Source organism: Tripterygium wilfordii, chromosome 22 (assembly GCF_013401445.1).
Source record: "Tripterygium wilfordii isolate XIE 37 chromosome 22, ASM1340144v1, whole genome shotgun sequence".
Classification (NCBI taxonomy): domain Eukaryota; kingdom Viridiplantae; phylum Streptophyta; class Magnoliopsida; order Celastrales; family Celastraceae; genus Tripterygium; species Tripterygium wilfordii.
This window is the reverse complement of record NC_052253.1, coordinates 4156814-4181812: the sequence shown is the minus strand read 5'-3', so window position 1 is coordinate 4181812 and position 24999 is coordinate 4156814. Positions and strand designations below refer to the sequence as shown.

At 35.5% G+C, this 24999-nt stretch overlaps 4 protein-coding genes across 4 annotated transcripts; 3 read left to right on the top strand and 1 right to left on the bottom strand.

Annotated features, from left to right (window-relative positions):
* The first annotated feature begins 3995 nt into the window (after nt 1-3995).
* Nucleotides 3996-5141, top strand: LOC119991400. Its single transcript, XM_038837761.1, has one exon. It carries the CDS (start codon nt 3996-3998, stop codon nt 5139-5141), a length of 1146 nt encoding a protein of 381 aa, XP_038693689.1.
* Nucleotides 5142-5254: 113 nt separating this feature from the next.
* LOC119991399 lies at nt 5255-6303 on the top strand. The gene is made up of 2 exons (XM_038837759.1): nt 5255-6206; nt 6290-6303. The coding sequence occupies exons 1-2, from the start codon at nt 5255-5257 to the stop codon at nt 6301-6303; spliced, it is 966 nt and encodes a 321-aa protein (XP_038693687.1).
* Nucleotides 6304-16161: 9858 nt separating this feature from the next.
* Nucleotides 16162-18072, bottom strand: LOC119991398 (AP2/ERF and B3 domain-containing transcription repressor TEM1-like). Its single transcript, XM_038837758.1, has 2 exons — nt 17742-18072; nt 16162-16217 (listed from the first exon to the last, which is right to left on the bottom strand). Exons 1-2 carry the CDS (start codon nt 18070-18072, stop codon nt 16162-16164), a joined length of 387 nt encoding a protein of 128 aa, XP_038693686.1.
* A 4674-nt stretch (nt 18073-22746) lies between these two features.
* On the top strand, nt 22747-23295 carry LOC119991397 (E3 ubiquitin-protein ligase SIRP1-like). Its single transcript, XM_038837757.1, has one exon. It carries the CDS (start codon nt 22747-22749, stop codon nt 23293-23295), a length of 549 nt encoding a protein of 182 aa, XP_038693685.1.
* Nucleotides 23296-24999: the final 1704 nt, after the last annotated feature.

Below are 24999 nucleotides of genomic sequence, written 5' to 3'. Positions count from 1 at the left end.
TTTGTAACAATAACATAACCGATTTTTCGGTGGGTTGAAACAATGCTACATGTTATTTTGAGATGCAAAAAAATGATAAGGTTTCTTTGCATCAGTAAGGGATGTAGGTTTGATAATGTGTGTAAATTTAACACATTTCTATCTAATATTCTATTACTCAAGGGTAATTTTGTCTACTAATTAAAATTTTGGTGTAAACTTATCATGTTGATATAAGTGATGTAAACTTAACATTTTAGTGATGTGCAAATAAAATTGCCCCAATCTTAGTTAATCTAATGGCTTAGACAATAGGCAATAGACAATTAGACATCATGAAAACCAAACTGGGCTAGATTTTCATCTAACGGGCTTCCTATATGGCCCAACATTATTAAACCAACATAGGGTTTTGAACGTAAGATTGGACTCTCTCACTCACTCACTCGTCCCTGATTCAACAAAAGACTAAAGAGAGAGGGGGAAAATTTTAGGGTCTTTTAGTCACACATGCCACATATACTGGGTTTAGAAGGTGCTAGTTTTGTGAAAAAGAACAAAATAATAAATATAAAGTACTAGAAGTGACAAAACAAAGTCTGGATTCGAGAACATACCATGAAGGGGAGAAAGAGACATTTTTCTTTTATGAAAAATAAAATCTGAGGACATTGACATGCCATCCTAGCAAAGGTAATTGCTAAATACACACACGTTTTACTTTGTACACACAGTGATTAGACAATGATTAGACATACGCATGCCTGCCATCCCCTCCCTTCTCAGTCAATGTAAAAACAATGTGCATTTACTTAGTACACACAGTGATTGGAACTACCGTTTTTTTTGTTAGAGAGAGACACGAGACACGGATAGTTTTTTGTCTCTATCCATCATATCACATTGACGTTAACTTGTCAAAAGATTGTGCCACGTGGATTGGATAGTTTTTTACATTTTTTTTAAAGAAAAATCTGATGTTATATTTAGCATCAATTTTATTAGTAAATTTAATTTATTAAATTAAATGTAAGATTAATAAAAATAACTATGTTTAAACTAAATTTTAATAATAATAAAAATTATATTATTAGATTAAATTTAATAACAAAATAACAAAATTTAATATAAAAATTATCAAATCTAATATTATAATACTTTAATTCAGAAAAAAACGTTGAGGCTCCCTATTCATTGGTTTTTATTAGGTGTTCATATTTTTTCGATCAATCAAATACTATTAGGTGTTTATATTTTTTTGGTATACTAATTCAAGCCATTTTTTTATGCTAAAAAAACATCTTTATTTTTCATGTATTAAAGCATTCACATCAGAGTCTATTAACAAATACTCTATTTAAGCATAATAGTATTTGTTACATTACTAATCTTCTACCACAATAGTTTCAGGAGGAAACCTAGAACGAGTATGTTGTATGTATACATCAAGTTGTTCCATATATGGTAAAACCCATGCAGCTGCGCACTCATACCTGAAGTAATTCCACCGAGACATAATGGTAGGCATAATGATTGACGTGAATCGAACACCTAAAAAAATTTATAACTATTATAAAGTTAAACAAGTTTGCTGAAAATGTTCAAAATAGATGACTTATTATTTCCCTAGTTGTTATATCGTCTCGGTTAAAAATGAATTTGTAACGTCAACTTCAATTTTTTCTTTACAATCATCCGCAAGTTCTTTTTTTTTTCATTTCATTTCTGATAGTATAATCCTGTCAACAAAAAAATTTACTTGAATATTTGTAATTAATCAAAATATTTTGTATCACAAATAAGAAATTTCTTCAGTATCTATATTTACCTTATCACTAGAACTACTACTTGACAATCGTAAATCTTCGGCCCAAGCTCTCATTTCTTTCAAATGGTCCATATGTGCAACAATAAAAATTAAGTTCGGAGGTCGGGTGAGTGTAGTTAATCAAATGTTAACTAAATATATTTTTTGATAGACTGAAGAGCAAGCACCTATATTCCTCTCTGGAGTTACTGGCGGGCTTATTTAGTTGTGGGGCATGGATTTCTCGAAATCTATTATGTGGTGTCCATTCACATTGGTGGGTCCTACTTATCCCACCTCTCTTAAGCCTGATTGCTCTTACTGATTAGGAAAGTAAGATGATCAGATGAAGGGCATTGAGGGTGACTTCCTTCTTCTGCTGTTGAGGTATATGTTGTTTTGGACGGGATAGGTAATGGTTTTAGAGGGGCTACGTAGTGACTGGCTTGAACCCTTGCTTTTCTTCGAAGACTGACAAGATGGCAACTGGAATAACTTAAAAGAGGGACTCACTTCCTTAGAACACTAGACAAACACTGGACCAAGCTATGGATTGAGCACTCTGTCCGTCCTATCGAACAAGGCGGTGCCTGAGAATCCATGGCTGTTGAACAATGGAGACTTAATTATATTTTGCTTATAATAAATAAATATAAATATCTAGTGTGCTATATTAATTTCATGATTCATGTCAAACGATAAAAAAAATTACATAAAAAAAAACACAAACATACCTACGTAGATGGCTCGACTGACAAACGTACTCCATGCCATTATAACCCATTTTGCTAGTATCTCCTCTTCATCATCTCTTAGAGATAAAAGAGAAAAATAAACAAATACTTTGTACACAAACAAGTTTTTTTTTTTCTGGAATCAAAGAGAGAATGAATAACTTTGAGGAAAGATATTGTCATTGTAGAAACACTAGCATCCCTTATAATGGCGTGGAGTAAGCTAAGAGAGACAGAGAGAGAGGTAGTAGAGACCATGGACATAGACATGTAGAGTTGGAGCATAAACGTATGATGAGGGGGGTCCGTCTCACAGGCTGTGTGAGCGAGAGAGTCATCATTGTTTAGTTTTCTTGTATTTGCATTTTCATTACAATTGCTTGTCTTTTTTATTTTATTTTATATATATATGTATGTATGTATGTATGTATATATTTGAGCCGCAGTTTTTGACTGAGAAGGGGGGATGGCAGGCATGTACAAATTTATATAAAATAATTTCTTCATGATATGATGGATATAGAGACATAATAGGGTGTCAAATCAACACATTTAACAATGTGTGTGTACAAAGTAAAAACAATGTGCATTTAGAACGAGTTTTTTACGAAAATAACAATTTGAGTATAAATAATTACGTATATGACTTTCGGGGGAAAATATTTACCAAAATAACAATCCACGCCATCTAAGATGGCGTGATTAGCCTTACGTTTTTACAATCACGCCATCTCTGATGGTGTGATTGTATTTAGGAGAATCACGCTACCATTGGTGGCGTGACTCTCATATATAATAGAGTCACGCCACCATTGCCGTAGACTATACAGTCACGCCGTACCTAACGGCGTGACTTGTTAAAAATCTCTCTCCTTACACCGACCTCTCTCTCACATAACCATCTTCCACATTGCACGGACCACACCCATTTGCTGCAGCCCGACACCCACTGCAGCCCTCCCACCGCAGATCTCCGCTGCAGATCTCCGCCGCAGCACTCCCACCGCAACCTCACTCCCATAGCAGTCCCACAGCAGCCTCACGCACCACCGCAACCTCACACCACCGCAGCCTCAGACCTCCACAGCCCTCCCACCGCCGCCTTCCCCAGCCGCATCAGCCCCCATCCAAGGTGCCAGCTCCGGGTTGAAGTCTCACCCGATACATAGGTGAGATTTTTTTTATTTATTTAATTGTTACATTGTATATATGAAAATCTGTTTATGGAAATCTGTTTATGTGTTTAGGTTAATTTTTATTTTTTTTTAATTTTTGTTTTTGTGTATGGTTGATTGTAGTTGTGTAGGTAGTTTGTGTTGTTGAAGTGGAATTAGTGTTTAGGCTATTATGATTATTTAATTAAGAAAAGTAATTAAGCATTTATTTAGTTGAAGAAAACATAATGATGTTAGGTAAAAATATTATTTTTGTGCATTAACAGTATAATTTATATGTGATGTAGATTGGAGGTGATAATGACATCACCTTGGAATCGAAATGTAACTAGTGGATTTCCAATTGCTGATGAGTATGAACAAAATCAAGAACAATCGTCAGCATGGGTTCGTTATACTCAAACAGACATTGGTAGTTCATATAAGCAAGCATCATCATATGTTAACCTAAATCTAATCCCAGAAATGTGTATGGATGAAGACGACAATCATTTTGAGCAAGCAATTGCTAACAATGAGTTTGACTTGGTAGAGGATGAGCCTGGCATTCATACTGATGATAGTGACGATGACGAGGAGGATGGTGGTAATATAGGGTTGAATATTGATTCTGGAATCGACAATGAAAATGGGCACATAAATTTGGAGGAGATGGTACCTGAATTTGGCGATGTTAGTCAAGCGGAGTATGCAGTGTGCCGAGATTGGGATAAGCAAAATCAAGGTCCATATGATACGTTGGCAGAGAAGGAAGTTTTTGAAAACAAGAAAGAATTAATTCGCGCAGTGAAGATGTGGCATATTCAGAATAACTCCCAGTACAAGACTCAACGCTCAAGTAAATCAGAATTGCAATTGATATGCATGAAAGAGCCAATTTGCAATTGGTATCTTCGAGCAATGAAAAAAGAAAAATTTAACCTGTGGATGATAACAGTTATTAAAGGTCGTCATACATGCACAAATGCCTCACTACATCATGGACATCGACAGTTGGATGCAGAGTATATTGCAGATGAAGTTATTCATATTGTTAAAGCTGATTTGAAGATTAACATAGCAGCTATTCAAGCATATGCAAGCTCACATTTGAAGTACCCGGTGTCGTACAGGAAGGCTTGGGTTGCAAAACAAAAAGTGATGGAGAAATTATTTGGCACATTTGAAGATTCATACAACATGCTCCCTCGATTTTTACAGGCGTTGCAGATTTCTAATCCAGGGTCAATAGTGAATTTAAACTATAAGGAATGTGTGAATGGAGTGGCAACTTTCGGTCGTGTCTTTTGGGCATTTAGGCCTTCTATCGAAGGCTTCCACTTTTGTCGTCCATTGATAAGTATTGATGGAACTCATTTGTATGGAAAATACAAGGGGAAACTGTTGATTGCGGTTGCATTCGATGCGGATAATGGACTTTTTCCATTATGTTATGCAAATTTGTAGATGAAGAAAGTTCTAATAATTGGGGATGGTTCATAGATAACATTCGTTCTTATGTAACAAATCGACCAGGAATTTGTGTTTTGTCTGATTGACATGCAGGTATTTTGGCTGCAATGCGGGATAGGTGGCCCGAACCAGTTGCTTACCACAGGTATTGTTCGCGTCATTTTGTTAGTAATTTCCACGACAAGTTTAAGGATGTAGACATGAAGAATGCAGTAAATTTGATGGCCAATGAACCTTCCAGACAAAAATTTGATTTGTGGATGTCGCGAGTAAAAGATATAAACATTGCAGCGTGGAATTATCTAGATCGTGCAGGAAAAGAAAAATGGAGTTTATCGTATGATGATGGGCATAGATATGGTAACATGACTACAAATATGTCAGAAATATTCAACAGTGTTCTAAAGGGGGGGAGATTCCTTCCTATTACTGCACTTGTCCAGCTGACATTTTATAGGTGCAACAAATATTTCGTGAAGAGGAGGATGGAAGCAGAACAATATAGACTTCAAGGTTCTGAATTGCCTCCACAGGTTTATGGTCACATTAGTAGAGAAAATGAAGATGCTAAACGACAACATGTTCGGATGTTCAATCATGACCCTCCTACATTTCAGGTGACAACAAGAACAAGAGGTGCGGAAAATAATCAACATGGTGAACGGCGGGCTGTAGTATGTCTTGGAGAACGACCAGAAGATCAATCTTGTTCTTGCAATATGTGGCTATTGTACCATCGTCCATGTTCACATGTATTGGCTTGTTGTTCGGTTAACAAGATTGATTGGAGGCAATATATGGAGGCATATTTCACAATTGGTGCATATGAGAGCTCATATGCGCCTATCTTTTGCCCAATACCTGATGAGTCAGGTTGGCAGATATATAGTGGCCTAGTTGTCATTGATGATCCCGATCAACGTAGGTCATCGAAAGGTCGTCCAAAGTCAACACGAATAAGAAATGAGATGGATGCAAGAGAAGGTCGTTCATCGAACAAGTGCAGCATTTGTGGACAAAGAGGGCATAACAAAAAATCTCATAAGTCCACTGCACAAAGTAATTTGTATATGTATATTTATTGTTTATTCTTTGTACTTGTTTAATAATTTCTTCAATGACTAAATGTATTTCCGGTGCAGGTGACGCTAGTTGACATATGGCGCGGACACGGGGTGGTCGATCATCGAGTCATTCAGGGACTCCCGTTGTCCGCGATTTGAGGGAGGATCGTCCTGGGCCGGATGATCGTTCCATTCTATACATGCAAGCAAACCACCGGTCAGAGGATGTGTGACGGAGACAGGTGAAAATTTGATTTAAATTTTTATCAAATCATGCATATCTTATCAAAATATATGTATATATTATTCATTGAAATCATTTTATACAGGATACAGGAGTGCCAATAAGATTTAGGCAGCATGTGTTTTGGAGCTTGGATGCACGCGTTAGACCCTATGTGATCCAGGCTTGTTTCTATGGTATCACACAAATAGGTAATATAAAACTTGATAATGGCCTCTTAACTGCGTTAGTCGAGCGATGGAGGCGTGAAACCCACACCTTCCACTTCCGTGTTGGGGAGATGACGATAACACTGGAGGACGTTGCTATATTATTGGGCCTTAGGGTTGATGGACCAGCTGTGACTGGTACTGGGATATATGATTGGGATGATGTGATGTTGCGATTACTAGGTAGGGTCGCACTGAGTACGGAGAGGGAGGGGGCATCTTTATCGTTGTCATGGTTAGTTCTGCATTTTGGTGAAAATAATCCTCCAATTGATGATGCCCCTGAGGAGGTCTTGCAACAATATGCTAGGGCTTACATATTAGCCATGTTGGGGAGCATTCTTTTCCCGGCCACGACGGGTGATAGCATACCCCTCATTTTCCTACCTCTCCTAGCAGATCTTCGGCAGACCTCAATGTATAGCTGGAGAGGAGCAGTATTGGCTTGTTTATATCGAAACCTATGTCGAGGATGTATGGGCAGTGCTCGTACGATTGGAGGTTGTGGCCTATTACTTCAGGTAATGAATGAAACATATATATACATATTTCGATAGTTGACATATTAAAATATCATTAGTTGGATCAACAAGAAAAAAATAAATATTCTTTTTTGTTAAAATTTGTTTTACAGTTATGGTCATGGGAGAGGTTACATGTATGTCGACCAGGAATGCGTACATTGGATCCACCCGCAGGACTTCCAGACGAGCCGCCTCGTCCACTTGGTGTCAGGTAATTTTTATTTATGTGCTGTAGATAAATTATGTATTTACTTTATCAATGATATACATATGTTTCCAAGTTTATTGAAAATTTGTTATTATAGTTGGCGGGGAAATCGGACTTATAGAAGATCTCCAAGGCAAGTCTTTATCTTTGCTAGAGATGAGTTGGATCAACAAGAACCTCATCAGGTACAGTGGATGCCTTATACAACTGCCAGACTTATGGATGCACCTGTAGTATGTATTGGAGGAAGCAGAGTATGGAGAGCTGTAGTGCCATTGATTTGTTTTGAGATGATAGAGCTACATTGCCCGGATCGTGTGATGAGGCAATTTGGTATTACGCAGCATGTCCCGCATCCAGTGGATACCAACGAAAAATTGCATGATCTGAATAGGCGAGGTCGCGGTGATGTGGATTGGAGTATCCAAAATGCCACATGGATAGCACAATGGGATGATAGACTTAGCCAAATCGCACAGGAGCGATTCCCTCGAACGAGCATTGACGAGTATATGCATTGGTATTTCTCGATAACTAGACGGGTTATTGGTGCTCCATCGACAGTGAGACGAATTGCAGATCTTGACTATGCGCCTCAGGGGGGTCGACTACGAAGAGTGGTACATATTTAAATAATTTCATATTTCTTTCATACTATTTAAATTATATTATGATGTAACATCTACTAATGCAGGCTACTTTGGCATTGGCGGGAGCGAGAAGAGCTGCTAATGCATTACGTGATGCAGTAAATGAGTCCGCCGCTTCCATTGCACCTAATTGGTTGGGGTCTTGCCGCGACATTCTGGAAGAGGTTGGTGAGGGTAATCGATTTGAGGAGATTATAGGCAATGTGGAAGCTACACCCCAGCATCGTCGTAGGCATCCAGGAGGTCCATCACATATACGTACTCGTGTTTCTCGTGCACCTGACTTTACAATGCATGCCTCACAGTTGACACAAGATGAGCCTGGTCAATCTACCACTCCTACGACATGGGCTAGGCACCGGACCATATGATATTTACCATCTTTTGGTTTTTATTGTTGTTTGAATTATCTACTTTATGTTTTTCTTTTCCAAATATTTGATTGGATGGATGCAAGCAAGACATGTCTATGTTAGATTTATTTTGTTTGTTGTGCATGTCCTGTACTGATGGTTAGAGCATGTCTATGCTGGATTTATCTTGAGTTGTTATGTGATGTTTGTTAACAGGTATTGGGTTGGTGTTCATAGTTAGTCTATGCTGGATTTATCTTGAGAGTTGTTGTGTATGTTATGTGGTGTTTGTTAACAGGTTTCGGGTTCGTGGTCATGTCTGCTGGTTGTGAGTGTATTTAGAAGAGTCGTGCCACCATTGGTGGCGTGACTCTATTATATATGAGAGTCACGCCACCAATGGTAGCGTGATTCTCCTAAATACAATCACGCCATCAGAGATGGCGTGATTGTAAAAACGTAAGGCTAATAACGCCATCTTAGATGGCGTGGATTGTTATTTTGGTAAATATTTTCCCCCAAAAGTCATATACGTAATTATTTATACTCAAATTGTTATTTTAATAAAAAACTCCATACATATATATCAAGCTTCAAGTCAACCGTTGTGGGTACCATTATGTCAAACAGAAACATAAGCTCTAACGAAACCCCAAATAAGCTAGCTTATTAATTCTAATAAGCTCTTAAAAAAATAAACTTCAAATTGAAACTTATTTCATAACTTATGTTTGTTTTTTTTTTCTTTTTTTATTACGATAATATAATATCATCAACTAATTTTATTTATATAAAGATATCATGTAATTTAAATGTCTAATTAAAACTAAGATCAATGATAAAAAATTTTACCAAAAAATAAAAATTATAAAATAGCAAATTACAATGATTTAAATAGTTGTTGATGTGTTCTGTAGTTTTTAATTCTATCTTTTAAAATAAACTTAAATATAATTTTTCACCGTTTATAAGCTAACATCAGCTATGAATTTTATAAAATACTAATAGTTTATTTCACAGCTTATAAGTTAACTTATTCCTCGTAGCTTATAAACTAGTTTATTTTGACAACAAATAAACTTTATCAAATGGAGCGATGTTATTATCCACATGGATACCGCAATGTCATTGTCTACACATGTATACTGCGATGTAATTATCTAATGCCCAAATGTCATTGTCTGCACAAAGTATTTGGTAGTATTAGGACATTATTAGGACTCAAACCCAAGCTCTAAGAGATGGCTCATGTCAACAAGTTAAACCTAATAATAGATTAGATCAAAAAGTATTAGGAATAGTACTATTTTACTAAATTTAGGAGGAGAGTCATAACTAATATTTGTTCATGTTTCTGTCATATTTCTATTTATTTTGAGATAATTATTACTAATTATCCGCATTCTAATATAATATTCTTTATTTTAAGATTTCTATTGGGTTGCATTCCTAACGACTAACGTAATCTTAAATCTCTAAAAGTTGGGTTGACTCTAAAATAAGATTATTGGAATTTGGATTGTAAAATTGAGATTTCATATTTTCATACTTAATTTTTTTTTCCTTCACTAAACCACATCTCTCTCACTACCTATAATAAAAGGGTCTAAAAAATACGACCAATTTAAACGACAGAGCTCACTCGTTGCGACTAACACCAGCGAAGTTCATCATCCTACACAGAAGATGGGGAATTGATCTGTTATTGATTGGATGACGATGGTTTTATGGGGCATTGATTACGTCGTCTTGGTTGTGGCCAATCCTAAGAAACATGTTTATCATGGTCCAGATATAAGTGGGTCAGCCAACAATGGGTAGTGAATGTTAGAGAAGATTATTTCTACTTCAAGATGTCACATTCACTGACTGCCTTCAAAACGGGAGAGCTAAAAAGCAAAAAGAGTGAGTTTTCTCTCTTTTTGGGATTCTTTCTCTAGTCAGTATAAAGACAAAGCCATTCAATTTTTTTGAAATTTCTTTTCAACGATATAATTGGGAGTGGGGGTGGTTCTGGCTCGTCATTAGTTTAATTATGCTTTCTACTTATTTTGCCTTTATTTAATCACTAGCCGAAACGTTTGATTATTTTTCTACTTACCATACATAATGTCTCATAAAATATGTACATAATTTACAAAAATCGAAAGACCGACCTTATAAATTGATTGGTCGGTTTTATCAATATCAAATTTAGTTTAGCCACAATTAAAATTAGACATAGAAATCCTGTTAAGATTTAGGAGAGACATTAAAACTGCCATATATAGATGTTGGATAAGATGGGATTGTCGTTTTTTTTATTGAAAGTAATGGTGACTGAGTGTTATGGGAATCATCTTGGAACATTAACCGGCCTAAATTTCCACAATCATAGCTACACAACTAATGTTCTTTAAATTATGCAAAGATAATTTAAAGAACATTTATTATCAAATATTAATTGAAGACGAAAGACATAGCACGACTGTACAAGGACATACCCTAAAAACAAAACCAAAATAGGCAACAATCATCAGACATATATATAAAAGACAAAGTAAGGACCCCCGAAAACAACAAAAGCCCCAGAAGGATGAAATTAACCAGCTAAAGGGGGTTGGGGTACCCACTTGTGGTTGGTGCATAACCAAAAACCACGCCAAAAACCTTCACTGCTTTCTCAGCTTGGATCATGTAGTACTGTCCTCCTCCTCCTCCTCCTCCAGCACTAATACCAGCAGCTCCTCCTCCTCCTCCGCCTCCAGCGCTAGTACCAGCAGCTCCTCCTCCTCCTCCAGCACTAGTACCAGCTGCAGCAGCTTCCTGGTTGTTATTCTCATAATAAAACGTGATTTTGTCACCAATTCGAAGGTTATTGGCTCTAACGAAAGCAAGCCAGCCCTTTGAAAGAACTGGCTTCAGGTACTGCTGCTTCTTGCGAACCAAGCAACGAAACCTCCACACCCGACCATTTGCATCAATGGCTTGAAAATCCAGCCCTCTGCGACCCACACCAAAAGATGGCAAGGATTGAAGGCTCTTTGTGGGAACTGACAGTCTGTGCTCAATGTCAGTATTTTTAAGCAACTTAGAGAACAAGATTGTCATTTGTGAGTGAATGAATGTCTCCTATGAGCACTTTTTTATTTTATGAGCTCTTGTGGGTGAATGAATGTTATCTCCTTGAAGTTTATAGTACAAGACCCTGTCCCCACAAATTGGAAAAAGAAACCCAGGAATTCGTGAAGCCCCTTAATTTGACTTTATGAACTCGAAATTCTCCAGTAAGTAAATGCCACGTACGTTTCACATCGTGAACGATCGACCACGACGACAACAATGATATGGCAGGACGTTACTTGAGAGTTGGACAACAATGATATAGCGCTATATGCACACAATATGTGAAAAATGACATTTGAAAATTTAGTTGTGGAAAAATGATACTTGAGAGTTGGAGTATATATATAGTTGATGAATAGTGAAGAGAGGGATGATGAAAATGAAGAGAGAAGTGATGAAAATGAAGAAAGAGAAGATTAAAAGAAAGAAAGAGGTGATGAAAAGAAAGAGAGAAGATGAAAAAAAAGAAAAAACGACCCAGAACTAGCATGTGTCGTTCGCAAGGAAGGCATTTGGTTGCATCTGCATTTCTTTATGTTTGCTTACTCTGTTTCTGTGGTCTGTTTTTGATTTTTATATGTTAGTGATTGGATGATGATGGCTTTGTGGTGGATTTGATTACATTGTCTTGATTGTGGGCCTAAGTTTTCATGGCTAATTTGGGCCAGCCGATGATGGTGGGCTTAGCGTTAAAGGGTCTTGTTCTATTTGCCTAGGCCACACATGGATTTTTTGATGTGTTTGCAAATTCTGAGTTATTTGTGGATTATTCTACAATAAAAAAAATAAATAAATTAACGAACTGCAATGACTTATATAGCTCTTAATGTGTTAGCAGTTTTTCTTCTATTTTTTAAATTAAACTTAAATAGATTTTTTCACAATTTATAAACTAGCATCAACTACAAATTTCACCAAACACTAACAATTTATTTTTTACAACTTATAAGCTAGATTTTTTTGACAACAAATAAGTTTTATCATCAAACATAAACATTACGGTGAGTGCATTACTTACAATCCACGTTGTCATTGTCCACACAATGGATACCACAATGTCATTGTCTACACATTGGACACCGCGAATTGACGTCCAACCATACTGCGAATAGTCCATGGATGCCGGGATGTCATTGTTTACACATGGATGCTGCCCAGAAAGTATTTGGTAGTATACTCAATCAATTATAAGATGGAATTGTTGGTTTTTTTTGAAAGTAATGGTGACTGGGTGTGTTAAGGGAATCATCTTGGAACATTAACCGGTCTAAATTTCCACAATCATAGCTACACAACCAAGTGTTCTTTAAATTATGCGAAGACAATTTAAAGAACATTTTGATAATTGAGAATATTAAATAAATACATAGTACGACTGTACAAAGGACATACCCTTAAACAAAACCAAAATAGGCAACAATCATCAGACATATAAATAGAAGACTAAGTAAGGACCCCTGAAAAACAACAAAGGCCCAGAAGGAAGAAACTAGTTAAAGGGGGTTGGAGTACCGACTATGTCTCCAATTCAAAAGGTTGAGTGCTCGAACAAAAGCAAGCCAACCCTTTGAGAGAACTGGTTTCAAGAATCAAGTAATTCTTCTTGCGAACAAAACAAGTAAAATACAAGAGTGGGTCCAAAAATGTAATGTAATGTGTATACATAGAACTGATAGAAGTGCAAGTCTTTTCACATCTATTATAAGATGCTTTATTTTAAGACGTATTTGGTTGACATGAATTGTGGTACGCAATTCCTTTATGCAACAAGATCTAGTGATTTAAATAGAAACAGTATGAGAAGTACACTACAGTCTCCTTTAATAGAGAGACCAAAAAATTGAAAGAAAGTAAAGCACCCGCTAAAAGTTGACATAATTAGGTATTATTAAACATTGAAATGCAGAATTACAACAAACACATAATTCATATAGACTTTTATTATTATTTTTAATTTTATGACACACAGACTTGACTTATTCTTATATTTTTTTTAAGGAAGATATGCATATTAAACTTATAAACACCCCTAAAGTTTGATATAGTTTCATAAACACCCTTACGTACATATGTATATACATCAATATTTATGTAGATTGTACGGTACCTGGGAAGTCGATATTAATTATTAATGGGTAATTATATATAACCAAAGACCACGCCGAAAATCTTCATTGGCTTCTCCACTTGGATTCTACACTGATGAAGTTCTTGATGAAAAGTGACTCTGTCTCCAACTTGAAGGTTGTTTGCTCGAACAAAAGCAACCCAATTCCTAGAGAGAACTGGCTTCAAGTAATTTTTCTTGCGAACCAAACAACGAAAGCTCCAAAGCTTGCCATTTGCATCAATGACTTGTAGATCCATCCCACGACGATTCACACCCATGGATATTGGCAGAGATTTTAGGCTCTTTGTAGGAACCAACAATCTCTTCTCTACGTCGGTCTTTTTTAACAACTTAGAGAACAAGATTGCCATATCTAATACTACAACTACTACACAAGATTGCTAATATGTGCTCAAAGATTGGTGAGTTTGCACGGTCTCTTCTTATTAACAGCCTTTTTATAGCCTTCATGCATACTTTACCATGAATAATATCATTGGTTATACAATGATGTCATTGTCGACCCAAATTAGTGGGTGATATATAATATTATAAATATTTCATCTGCACGTCCCTCACCCCCGTAGTCAAAAAGGTCGTATTATCTTCCACTAACAGTAGTACTTATTATGAGAGTACGTGGAAAGAGAGGCGATTATCCCTTAGCATGCTTAATATAAGAAATTCTTTGCCATGGGTACTATTCTCACGAATCTAGCATTGGAAGTTAATGAGTAGGCTGTGTTTAAAAGATAACATGATGTGGACTTTTTCTTAGTTCATTGAAGTCAAATGAATATCTAAAGTGATTCCCATCCACTTGAATGTCCCCTCTTGCCACGCATGTTCACCACTTCACCATTGGATTTAGATTTTTAAAATCATTTTCTATCCAATCAATTATAAAAAGAAAAAGGCTCAATCTAATTAAATTAAACCGAATCAATTACTATAGTATTGGCTCAATTTAAAACAAAGACTAGCATATATATTCTGCTCCTGAACAGCCAGCGATATGATGAGAACAATCGTTAATCCTGACCAATAGAATCATTCTACACAGTTTTCAAGCAATCCGGATCACACACTTAAGTGTGGGAATTGACTAAAAAAAATCGGTTAAAATTGTAGTTGATGTAAATTTTAGGTCTCTTATAAATAAAAGTTTTAAGGGGGTTTTTTTAAACAGTTTACAATCACGAGAAAGAGAAAAATAAATAGTGAGAGAGCCTTCCTTGAGAGAGAAATTTTGGTCCTTTCATAAGGTGTTACAGCCACGAGAGAAAAATAGAGTGTTACTTGCGTATTTTTGATTGTGTTACTTACTTTCACATGATGGAAATCAAATTAGATCCTAGAGTTAAAAAAAAGAAAAGGAAAGCAGTATCCCTTGAACTTTCTTGAGATTGTTGGTTTTCGGTCAGATTCTCGCGAATCTAACATGGTAAGAGTCTCCTGCCATACGTCCGTAACATCTTTGGAAGTTAATGATTAGGCTGTTTTTTAAAAGATAAACACATATATATATAATGGGGATTTTTCTTAGGTTAATGAAGTTGAATGAATACATAAAGCTGAAGGACAAATTCAAGTGTATGCAGTATGTTCAGAGAAAACCAAAGTGAAGGGAAAGCTATGACAAAGTACAATTAAACAAACATGCATAAGTGCACTCCACCATATATGCGAAATATATATATATATATATATATATATACACACAAGCTGAGGTACAGAAAGATACCTATGTATAAATTCTATACCACGATATATTCTTTGTCGACCCAATTTAAATTAAAAATTCAACTGCACATGCATCCTTCCTTAAATTAAATTTAATAGACCGGAAAAGCCTCACCCCGTAGTTTAAAAGGTAGTATATTCCTCAACTAACAATAGTAGTTATTATGAGAGTGGAAAAAAAGCCGATCATCCCTTAGCATACTTATATAAGAAATCCTTTGCTTTCCGTCCAATCCTCACGAATCTAACATGGTAAGAATCTCCCACATCTTTGGAAGTTAATGAGTAGGCTGTGTTTAAAAGGTAACATATATAATAATGGGGGGCTTTTCTTAGTTAAATGAATATCTAAACATACATTAATAACTGCCAAATACATATATATACATACATACATATAGATTTGGGTCAAAGATGTTGGATAATAGATTCCATGTGCTAGTGTTTTTTTTTGTAGATTTAGATAATGGAAAGCATCTGGTTTCCAGTAAATTATTGAATGTTACTATTGTGAGAATTAACTGTCCATTGCTTTGTAAGAAATATTTCAAAAGGTAAGTAATACACTAATTGTGCTGTTGGGACCTAAGTTGGACATAATACTTTTCCTGCCTGGTTGAGCGAGTCGATTTAATTTGTTGGTATAAACTTCAGTTACAAATGCAAATTATCACTTTTTTTTTTTTTATGATTCTTTGATCGAGATTGTTCTCGCCATGGCATTGTGAAGATTACTTTTCGAGGGTGGATTTTCATGCAAGAATAAATGAAAAATAAATTAAAAGGCTTCATCAAGCTTGAGTACTACTGCTGCTTCCAATCTTCCGAACCAAGCAACAGTGTCTTGTCTGGCTCCGCCCCTGTGATTTCGATAATCAAGATTCAAACTTTCGAACAACTTTTAACTTGGACCATTCTAGTGCTTACGTAAACATGGCTAACATTCATGAAATATCAATCACTCATCACTCATGAACATGGCTAAAATTCATATATATATATTCTTCAGTAAAACGTTGTTTTAACTAAAATAATGAATTGAACATATCGAAATGACTCAGATTAAAACTAATTTAGGATTTAAGATTTAATTTTTAAAGTTTAATATTTAGGGTCTTACTGCATGTTTAGAGTTTATGATTTTGTAGAAATTTAAATTAAAGATTTAGAGTTTAGGATTGTTAAATCAACTACTTTTAATCTAACCATTCATCACATCTTGAAAGCAAATTAACGTTCTTATTTGAAGGACATTCTTACTAGAGAAGAAAACATCCACCATCTCTATTCTTAACCACCTTTTTCCCTCCACTCATTACAGCCCTGGCATTCTCTTTAGTAAGTGCTAATTAGATTTAGCACCTCACAACCCAACATACTATTTTTTTTTAACAGTCCCCTTGGAGTGATGATTTTTGAACTTGATGTAGTATTTTTGATACATAGTTAAAGCTATATATATATATATAGCATCCCATTTAATATTCTCAATAGAGTTACTACTCTAAAGGGAAAATGCTTTATAATGCGCAAACAAGCAAACATCCAAGCTTGACTAAATAGAGGGACAGAGGGAGTTACCTTGATGATTAACTCACTAACTAATGGGATGTCCATTTAAGTATTACATAGAGTTTAGTGTCAATTTAAGTATTAGCCAACGAGATAATCACGGTGGGGCAACTATTGTGCTTATGATTGAGCCTTAAACAATTGAAAGAATACCTTCCATGAAATGTGTCAATTTCTTAATTGAAATGGCCCTGGTTCATATTTCAACATGTCCGAACAAAAGCAAGGCAACCCTTTAAGAGAACTGGCTTCAAGAATCAAGTCATTCTTCTTGCGAACAAACAAATAAAATACAAGAGTGGGTCCAAAAATGTAATGTAATGTGTATACATAGAACTGATAGAAGTGCTACTCTTTTTTCACATCTATTAGAAGATGCTTTATTTTAAGACGTATTTGGCTGAAATGAATTGTGGTACGCATTCCTTTATGCAACAATATCTAGTAATTTAAATAGAAACAGTAAGAGAAGTACACTACAGTCTCTTTTAATAGAGACACCAAAAAAATGAAAGAAAGTAAAGCACCCGCTAAAAGTTGACTTAATTAGGTATTATTAAACATTGAAATGCAGAGTTACAACAAACACATAATTCATATATACTTTTATTTTTATTTTTATGACACACAGACTCGACTTATTCTTATATATATTTTTTTAAAAGGAAAATATGCATATTAAACTTATAAACACCCCTGAAGTTTGATATAGTTTCACAAACACCCATGCGTACATATGTATATACATCAATATTTATGTAGATCGTACCGGGGAAGTTGGTATTAATTATTAATGGGTAATTATATATAACCAAAGACTACGCCGAAAATCTTCATTGGTTTCTCCACTTGGATTCTACACTGACGAAGTTCCTGATGAAAAGTGACTCTGTCTCCAACTTGAAGGTTGTTTGCTCGAACAAAAGCAACCCAATTCCTAGAGAGAACTGGCTTCAAGTAATTTTTCTTGCGAACCAAACAACGAAAGCTCCAAAGCTTGCCATTTGCATCGATGACTTGTAGATCCATCCCACGATGATTCACACCCATGGATATTGACAGAGATTTTAAGCTCTTTGCAGGAACCAACAATCTCTTCTCTACGTCGGTCTTTTTTAGCAACTTAGAGAACAAGATTGCCATATCTAATACTACTACGACACAAGATTGCTAATATGTGCTCAAAGATTGTTGAGTTTGCACGGTCTCTTCTTATTAACAGCCTTTTTATAGCCTTCATGCATACTTTACCATGAATAATATCATTGGTTATACAACGATGTCATTGTCGACCCAAATTAGTGGGTGATATATAATATTATAAATATTTCAATTTTCAAGTCCTTTTGCATGTGCACGTCCCTCACCCCGTAGTCAAAAAGGTGGTACATTCTTCAACTAACAGTAGTACTTATTATGAGAGTACGTGGAAAGAGAGCCGATTATCCCTTAGCGTACCATTCTCACGAACCTAACATGGTAAGAATCTCCCACATCTTCGGAAGTTAATGAGTAGGCTGTGTTTAAAAGGTCTCATATATGATAATGGGGAACTTTTCTTAATTAGTTTATTGAAGCCAAATGGTCGAATATCTAAAGTGATTCCAATCCACTTGAATTTGTCCCCTCTAGCCACGCATGTTCACCACTGGATTGAGATTTTTAAATTCATTTTCTATCCAATCAATTGTAAAAAGAAACAGGCTCAGTCTAAATTAAACGGAATCAATTACTGTAGTATTAGCTCAATTTAACACAGACTAGCATATACATATTCTGCTCCTGAACAACCAGCTATATGATAAGAACAATCTTTAATCCTGGCCAATAAAATCATTCTACACAGTTTTCAAGCAATCCGGATCACACACTTAAGTGTGGGATTTGGCTAAAAAAAATAGACTAAAATTGTAGTTGACGCGAATTTTGAGTCTCTTATAAATAAAAGTTTTAATGGGGTTTTTTTTAAAAAGTTTATAGCCACAAGAAAGAGAAAAATAAATAGTGAGAGAGACTTCCTTGAGAGAGAAATTTTGATCCTTTCATAAGATGTTACAGCCACGAGAGAGAAAAATAGAGTGTTACTTGCGTATTTTTGATTGTATTGCATACTTTCACATGATGAAAATCAAATTAGATCCTAGAGTTATAAAAAGAAAAAGAAAGCAGTCTCCCTTGAACTTTCTTGAGATTGTTGGTCTTCCAATAATCATATTGTTCGTTTTTGGTTAGATTCTCGCGAATCTAACATGGTAAGAGTCTCCTGCCATGCGTCCGTAACATCTTTGGAAGATAATGATTAGTCTGTTTTTAAAAGATAAGACAAACACATGCACATGTGACGATTAGTCAAAAAACCAAAGTGAAGGGAAAGCTATGACAAAGTACAATTAAACAAACATGCATAAATGCACTCCACCATATATGCGAAATATATATATATATATATATATATATACACACACAAGCTGAGGTACAGAAAGATACACCACGATTCTTTGTCGACCCAATTTAAATTAAAAATTCAACTGCACATCCTTCCTTAAATTAAATTTAATAGACTGGAAAAGCCTTACCCCGTAGTTTAAAAGGTAGTATATTCCTCACCTAACAATAGTAGTTATTATGAGAGTGGAAAACAAGCCGATCATCCCTTATCATATATACTTATATAAGAAATCCTTTGCTTTCGGTCCAATCCTCACGAATCTAACATGGTAAGAATCTCCCACATCTTTGGAAGTTAATGAGTAGGCTGTGTTTGAAAGGTAACATATATAATAATGGGGGACTTTTCTTGGTTTAATGAAGTTAAATGAATATCTAAAGTCGAAGGACAAATTCAAGTGGATGCATGCAGTATGTCCAAAGAAAGTTGCTTTTAACCTCTAAACTATTTTTGAGTTTTCGATTCATTTCTCTGTAACTTTTCTTAGTTTAATGAAGTTAAATATGCATATATAAAGTTGAAGGACGACAAATCCAAGTGCATGCAATATGTCCAAAGAAAGTTCATGGTTGGTTAATGTGACTCCATTACATCCCTTTAAGAATGTTTTTTTTATTTGAAAAAAATGAGCAGATTCATGGATGGCACCAGGAATCAATGTTGGGGTCGAACTAAAATTTTAATCCTGGCCAATAAAATCATTGTACTTATTTTCAAGTAATCTGGATCACACACTAAGCAACTAAACCAATGATGCTCCTTTGATGGTTAGCCTTAGCATACATAAATGTAAATATCATGTTTTTAAGTAATGTTGTGCCCACAAACATATAAGCTCTAACGAAACTCCAAATAAGTTAGTTTATAAGCTCAATTCTGAATGCATTGAAGGAGCTTCCATAGAAATTTCTAGCAGAGAATAATTGATTGGTTGTTTTTACCAATATCAAATTTATTATTGGTCGATTTTATCATTAAAGTTTATCAAATATATCATTAAAATTAGACATAGAAATCCTATTAGGAGGGAAATTAATAACTACCAACTACATGTATATATATACACATACATATAGATTTGGGTCAAAGATGTTGGAACCATGACTAATACCCATTCATCTTCTTTTTTTGGTCATTGATTAATCTGTAAATTTTGTAATGCAATAATTGATGGGCAAGCCAATTTTTTTATTTTTTTTAATGAGGTAACATGTACAAGGATGATTTGTGTAACAACCCATCCCTTCACACTAATAACATCTTGTCCGTTTTAGGTCAGTTCATATCGTCCATACGACTTTGCCTTCTAAGACTCAACATCAACCCATTTAGTTTGAGCTTAGGAAAATCGTTTGTTACTAGTTAGGAAGTTTGACCTATTATATATTGTATTTTACATCTTCATCTGAACAATGTGGGACAAGAGACTTAAAATCATTCTTCACTTGATAACTTGTTCAGTATCACCAAACTTACACTGTAGAGGCCCCCATGCAATCGTTTGTCCATAAAAATATAGAATACTTGTATATCTTCTAAAGTTGATATTCCAAGTTTCTAACATTAAAGTGGGTCGGGCCTAACCAGGCCTTTATTTAGTTTGGGTCCAAAGATTTGTCCAGAATGCTCACAAGCCCATAGAAAAAGCCAGCTACTAGCCTTTACCCGTATGTCTTCAAATCTTGACCATTCAAACTCTCTTTAATTCTCAACCATGGATGTAGATTGTACTATGTCATCTTGTTCCTTCATTTTGAATCAAAGACTTCAAAAGTGATCCCTTAGTCAAGAATCTTGTTTGATTGCACCAACCTAACTTTCTTGGTAGCACATGTCTTGAGTGAAAATGTCAAACAAGAATATATCACTAATGATCTTCCATAAGTGTTGTCACAAGCACAACCCTTTGATCAATGTATGTCTTCAAATCTTGACCATTCAAACTCTCTTTAATTCTCAATCATGGATGTAGATTGTACTATGCCATCTTGTCCCTTCATTTTGAATCAAAGACTTCAAAAGTGATCTCTTAGTCAAGGATCTTGTTTGATTGCACCAACCTAACTTTCTTGGTAGCACATGTCTTGAGTGAAAATGTCAAACAAGAATATCTCCATGAAGACCACAACCAATAGTCTCAATGTTGGATTCATTCAACTTGATTAAATGCCTTAGTGGAAAGTTGGCAAATATAGGATTTTTCATAGTTTCCTAGAGCTCCAAGCTCATTCTTAGAAACAGGACTTCGACCACTCTTGAACACACTGAATTCTGAGCCATATGAGACCACAATGATGATTAACCTACAAGAAAATAGGAGGTAGAACTCCCCAATTGCATGTAAGCTCAAAGAGCTTCATATAGAGCGCATAGGTTAATTACATTAGAAAAACAACCCAGAAAATTCATATTACTGCATGATAAATCATTTTATATGTATTATAATGTCCATGTAAAATTTCATAACAATCGGAAATCGTTTGGTCACTCAACCAAGCAATTAGATCACTAATAGTGAAACCGATAAATTATAAGTGTAAATTCAAAGTCATTTTGCAAACTCAGTGTAAATGACCTTTTCTCTTGAACTTTACTAAATCAAATATGTTCATAGTGATGAAATTAAGATGCACACGAAATTTCATTTAAATCGGAGTTCATTTGGTTCACCACGTTCACAAAGAACACATATGCACAAAATTAGGTAAAACCTAGTTTTGGCGGAATTTAAGCATATGACCAAATATATATGTGATGCACTTAATTTCTCATGATTATAGTCCTAGAACATATATTAAACCTTCATGTGCATGTGATTCAAGTTTCAAGTCATTTGGACCTAAGTTGGTTAAGATATGATAATTGGAAAATTGATGCTCTAACATAGTCCATGTATGTTTGTTTTCAAAATTTAATTTCCAGCAATATCTCAAAAATATATAGTCATTTAAATTCAATTCATATAAATCAAATATTACTTTAATGTTTCATTATTATTTATAAATGATTTAATATCATCAAAATTAGACATATAGGACCATAGGTCCAACATGTATATCTTCTAAAGTTGATATTCCAAGTTTCTAACATTAAAGTGGGTCGGGCCTAACCAGGCCTTTATTTAGTTTGGGCCTAAGGATTTGTCCCCAATGCTCACAAGCCCATAGAAAAAGCCAGCCACTAGCCTTTACCCGTTTTATGGGGAATTATAAAAAAGTTAACAATGCATTCCCTATAAGGATTAGGATGTGTGTGTTCTAAGCGGATTATGATTATCTTAACTTGTGTGTATATATATATATATAGCTAGTAGTTGGCAACTCTTGTTGGTACTGCATCATTGTGTCAATTAGTAAGCAAAAGACAAGATGAGACCTCCATCTGTTGCGAACAAGCAAGAACAACGCCAACAGAGATCGATCAGCAGTCTTCTGCACGAGAAGCAAATGCACGAGGAGACAATGAGGTTGATTGAGGAATGCCAGAGACGTTGTAGCGGCCGCGGATCAGTTTTACAGTCAAGAAAAGAACAAGTGTCTGAGTATCACGCATGGTCCCAGTTGTTTGAAAACATGATGAAATTGAAAGGGCAATATAAGAAAAGATGTCTTGGGATTGGAATCCCAGCGAAGGAGATGAAACAACTTCTGAGACACAGAGAAGGGAGTTTGAATAGGGGTAAGGTCCCTGCAACTATAAAGTCGATTAGTGGATTGTCTGTGGAGAGTAGCGGACAAGTTGTTCATGAGGGAGATTCTTGCGCTATTTGCTTGGAGGAGATTGCGTCGTCTGGGTCGAAAGTCAGTCGCATGCCTTGTGATCATAGATTTCATAGTCCATGTCTTGTAAGGTGGTTGATGGCTAATCATTCTTGCCCAATCTGTCGCTATAAGATGCCTGCAGCATTACCTAAGTAGTATAGTTAAGTACAGTTTCAGGTTTGGTTTATGTAAAATCATGATGTAACCCTAATTTTGGGAATAAATAATAAAAACTTTAATTGATTCTTAATTTCTTATGTAAGAAATTGCTGTAGTAGTTCATGTATGTTAGTGTAAAATTACGTAAACCCTCAAGTAATATAACAATGAATAGATTGTCCAACCCTAATGAGGCGATGATTGTGTAAAACTTGCTGAGTACTAAATGTGAGTAATTCTAAATCCTATTTGAATAATCGAACAGTTGAATTGACAAATTAATCTAAACAATAATCTAGAAAGTAAAACGCAAAATACAATTGATGAATACAATTGATGAAAGACATTAGGGCATCTAATTTCACCATCATCAACCATATTAACTATTTTGGTCGACTTTCCCTAACCTATTTATTACACAACTCATGGTGAAAACCTAACAATTAATGGTATAAAAACTTATCACTGCAGTCATGACAATCCCATTCTGGAAATTTTCTACACACTCATTAAACAGATTAATTAAGATAACCTTTCCCAACCCATAATGTTGTTATTAAACTCATTAGGCAACAGTTCAATTTCATTCTCTTGCAGAATGGAGAGTGTTTCATTCTGCAAAAGCTCTTCACTAAACTTCAATATCCAATCACTGTAGTCCGCTCGATCACATTCATCTTCTGATGCACTAGGACATAATTTCTGTGCTGCGAAGCTGGGCATTGAGGGAGGGCATTGATCAGTTTCATGAGCTAACTGCTTTGGTCTATCAATGTGGTCCAAAGAATGTGCAGAATCGAACAATCCTTGTGTCGAGGCAGGAATTGAAACTATAATGACTGGATCGCCCCCATGAATTGGCAGCCTCTGGCTCTGCTCTTTTTGGTTATTCAAAGGCTGGGATTCGATGCGTTTGAATCTCTCTTTCTTCTTTCCTCTTGTATTCTTCTTGAGAATGCAGAGGACGTAGTCATTAGGCTGCATTCGGTAAAAAGGGTAAGTTAGTGGAAGCGGAGAAATCAGAAAAAAAGTAAAACTTCATTGAACAAGCTGCAACTGAATCAGCAAAGCAGCAAGGATAAATCTTACTTGTCCATTGCCAGCAAGACTGAATTGCTGCATGATCCATTGACCATGCTGCTCCGAATTGGGATTCTCGTACCGAAATCTCCTTCTATACCCAACACAAGTATCAGCTTTAAAGATACTTTCGGCCAAGTCTTCGCCTTCCCATCGACCACCATTAGAGCCAATCCTTCGCGAGAATCTTGAGCTACTAACAGATTTTTTCTTTAATTTGGTAAACAAGTAAAGCACACCATTGTTGTTGTTATCATTCCCTTCCAATTCACGACCACCATACTTATCCCATATCTCCCATGGCTCTTCAGTTTCACTATACAAATCACACTCCTTCACAGCATAAGTGCGTGGAAGGGGCTTGTCATGAACTTTATTGTACAGATAGTCATTGACTAACTCTACTTTTGTAGGAGACTTCATGATTGCTTTGGTTTAATTTTACAGTCTCCCTCTTGTTTAGAACTTTATGAGACAAGAGTACATATATATGGTTGGAACTGGAAGTTTGTTTCCAAAACTGAATCGCCATATTCAATTGTAATTCCTAATCACAGAAGATATAGTATTACCAGAATCTACTATGAATGACCAAAACAAAGATCTAACTAAAATTCCATA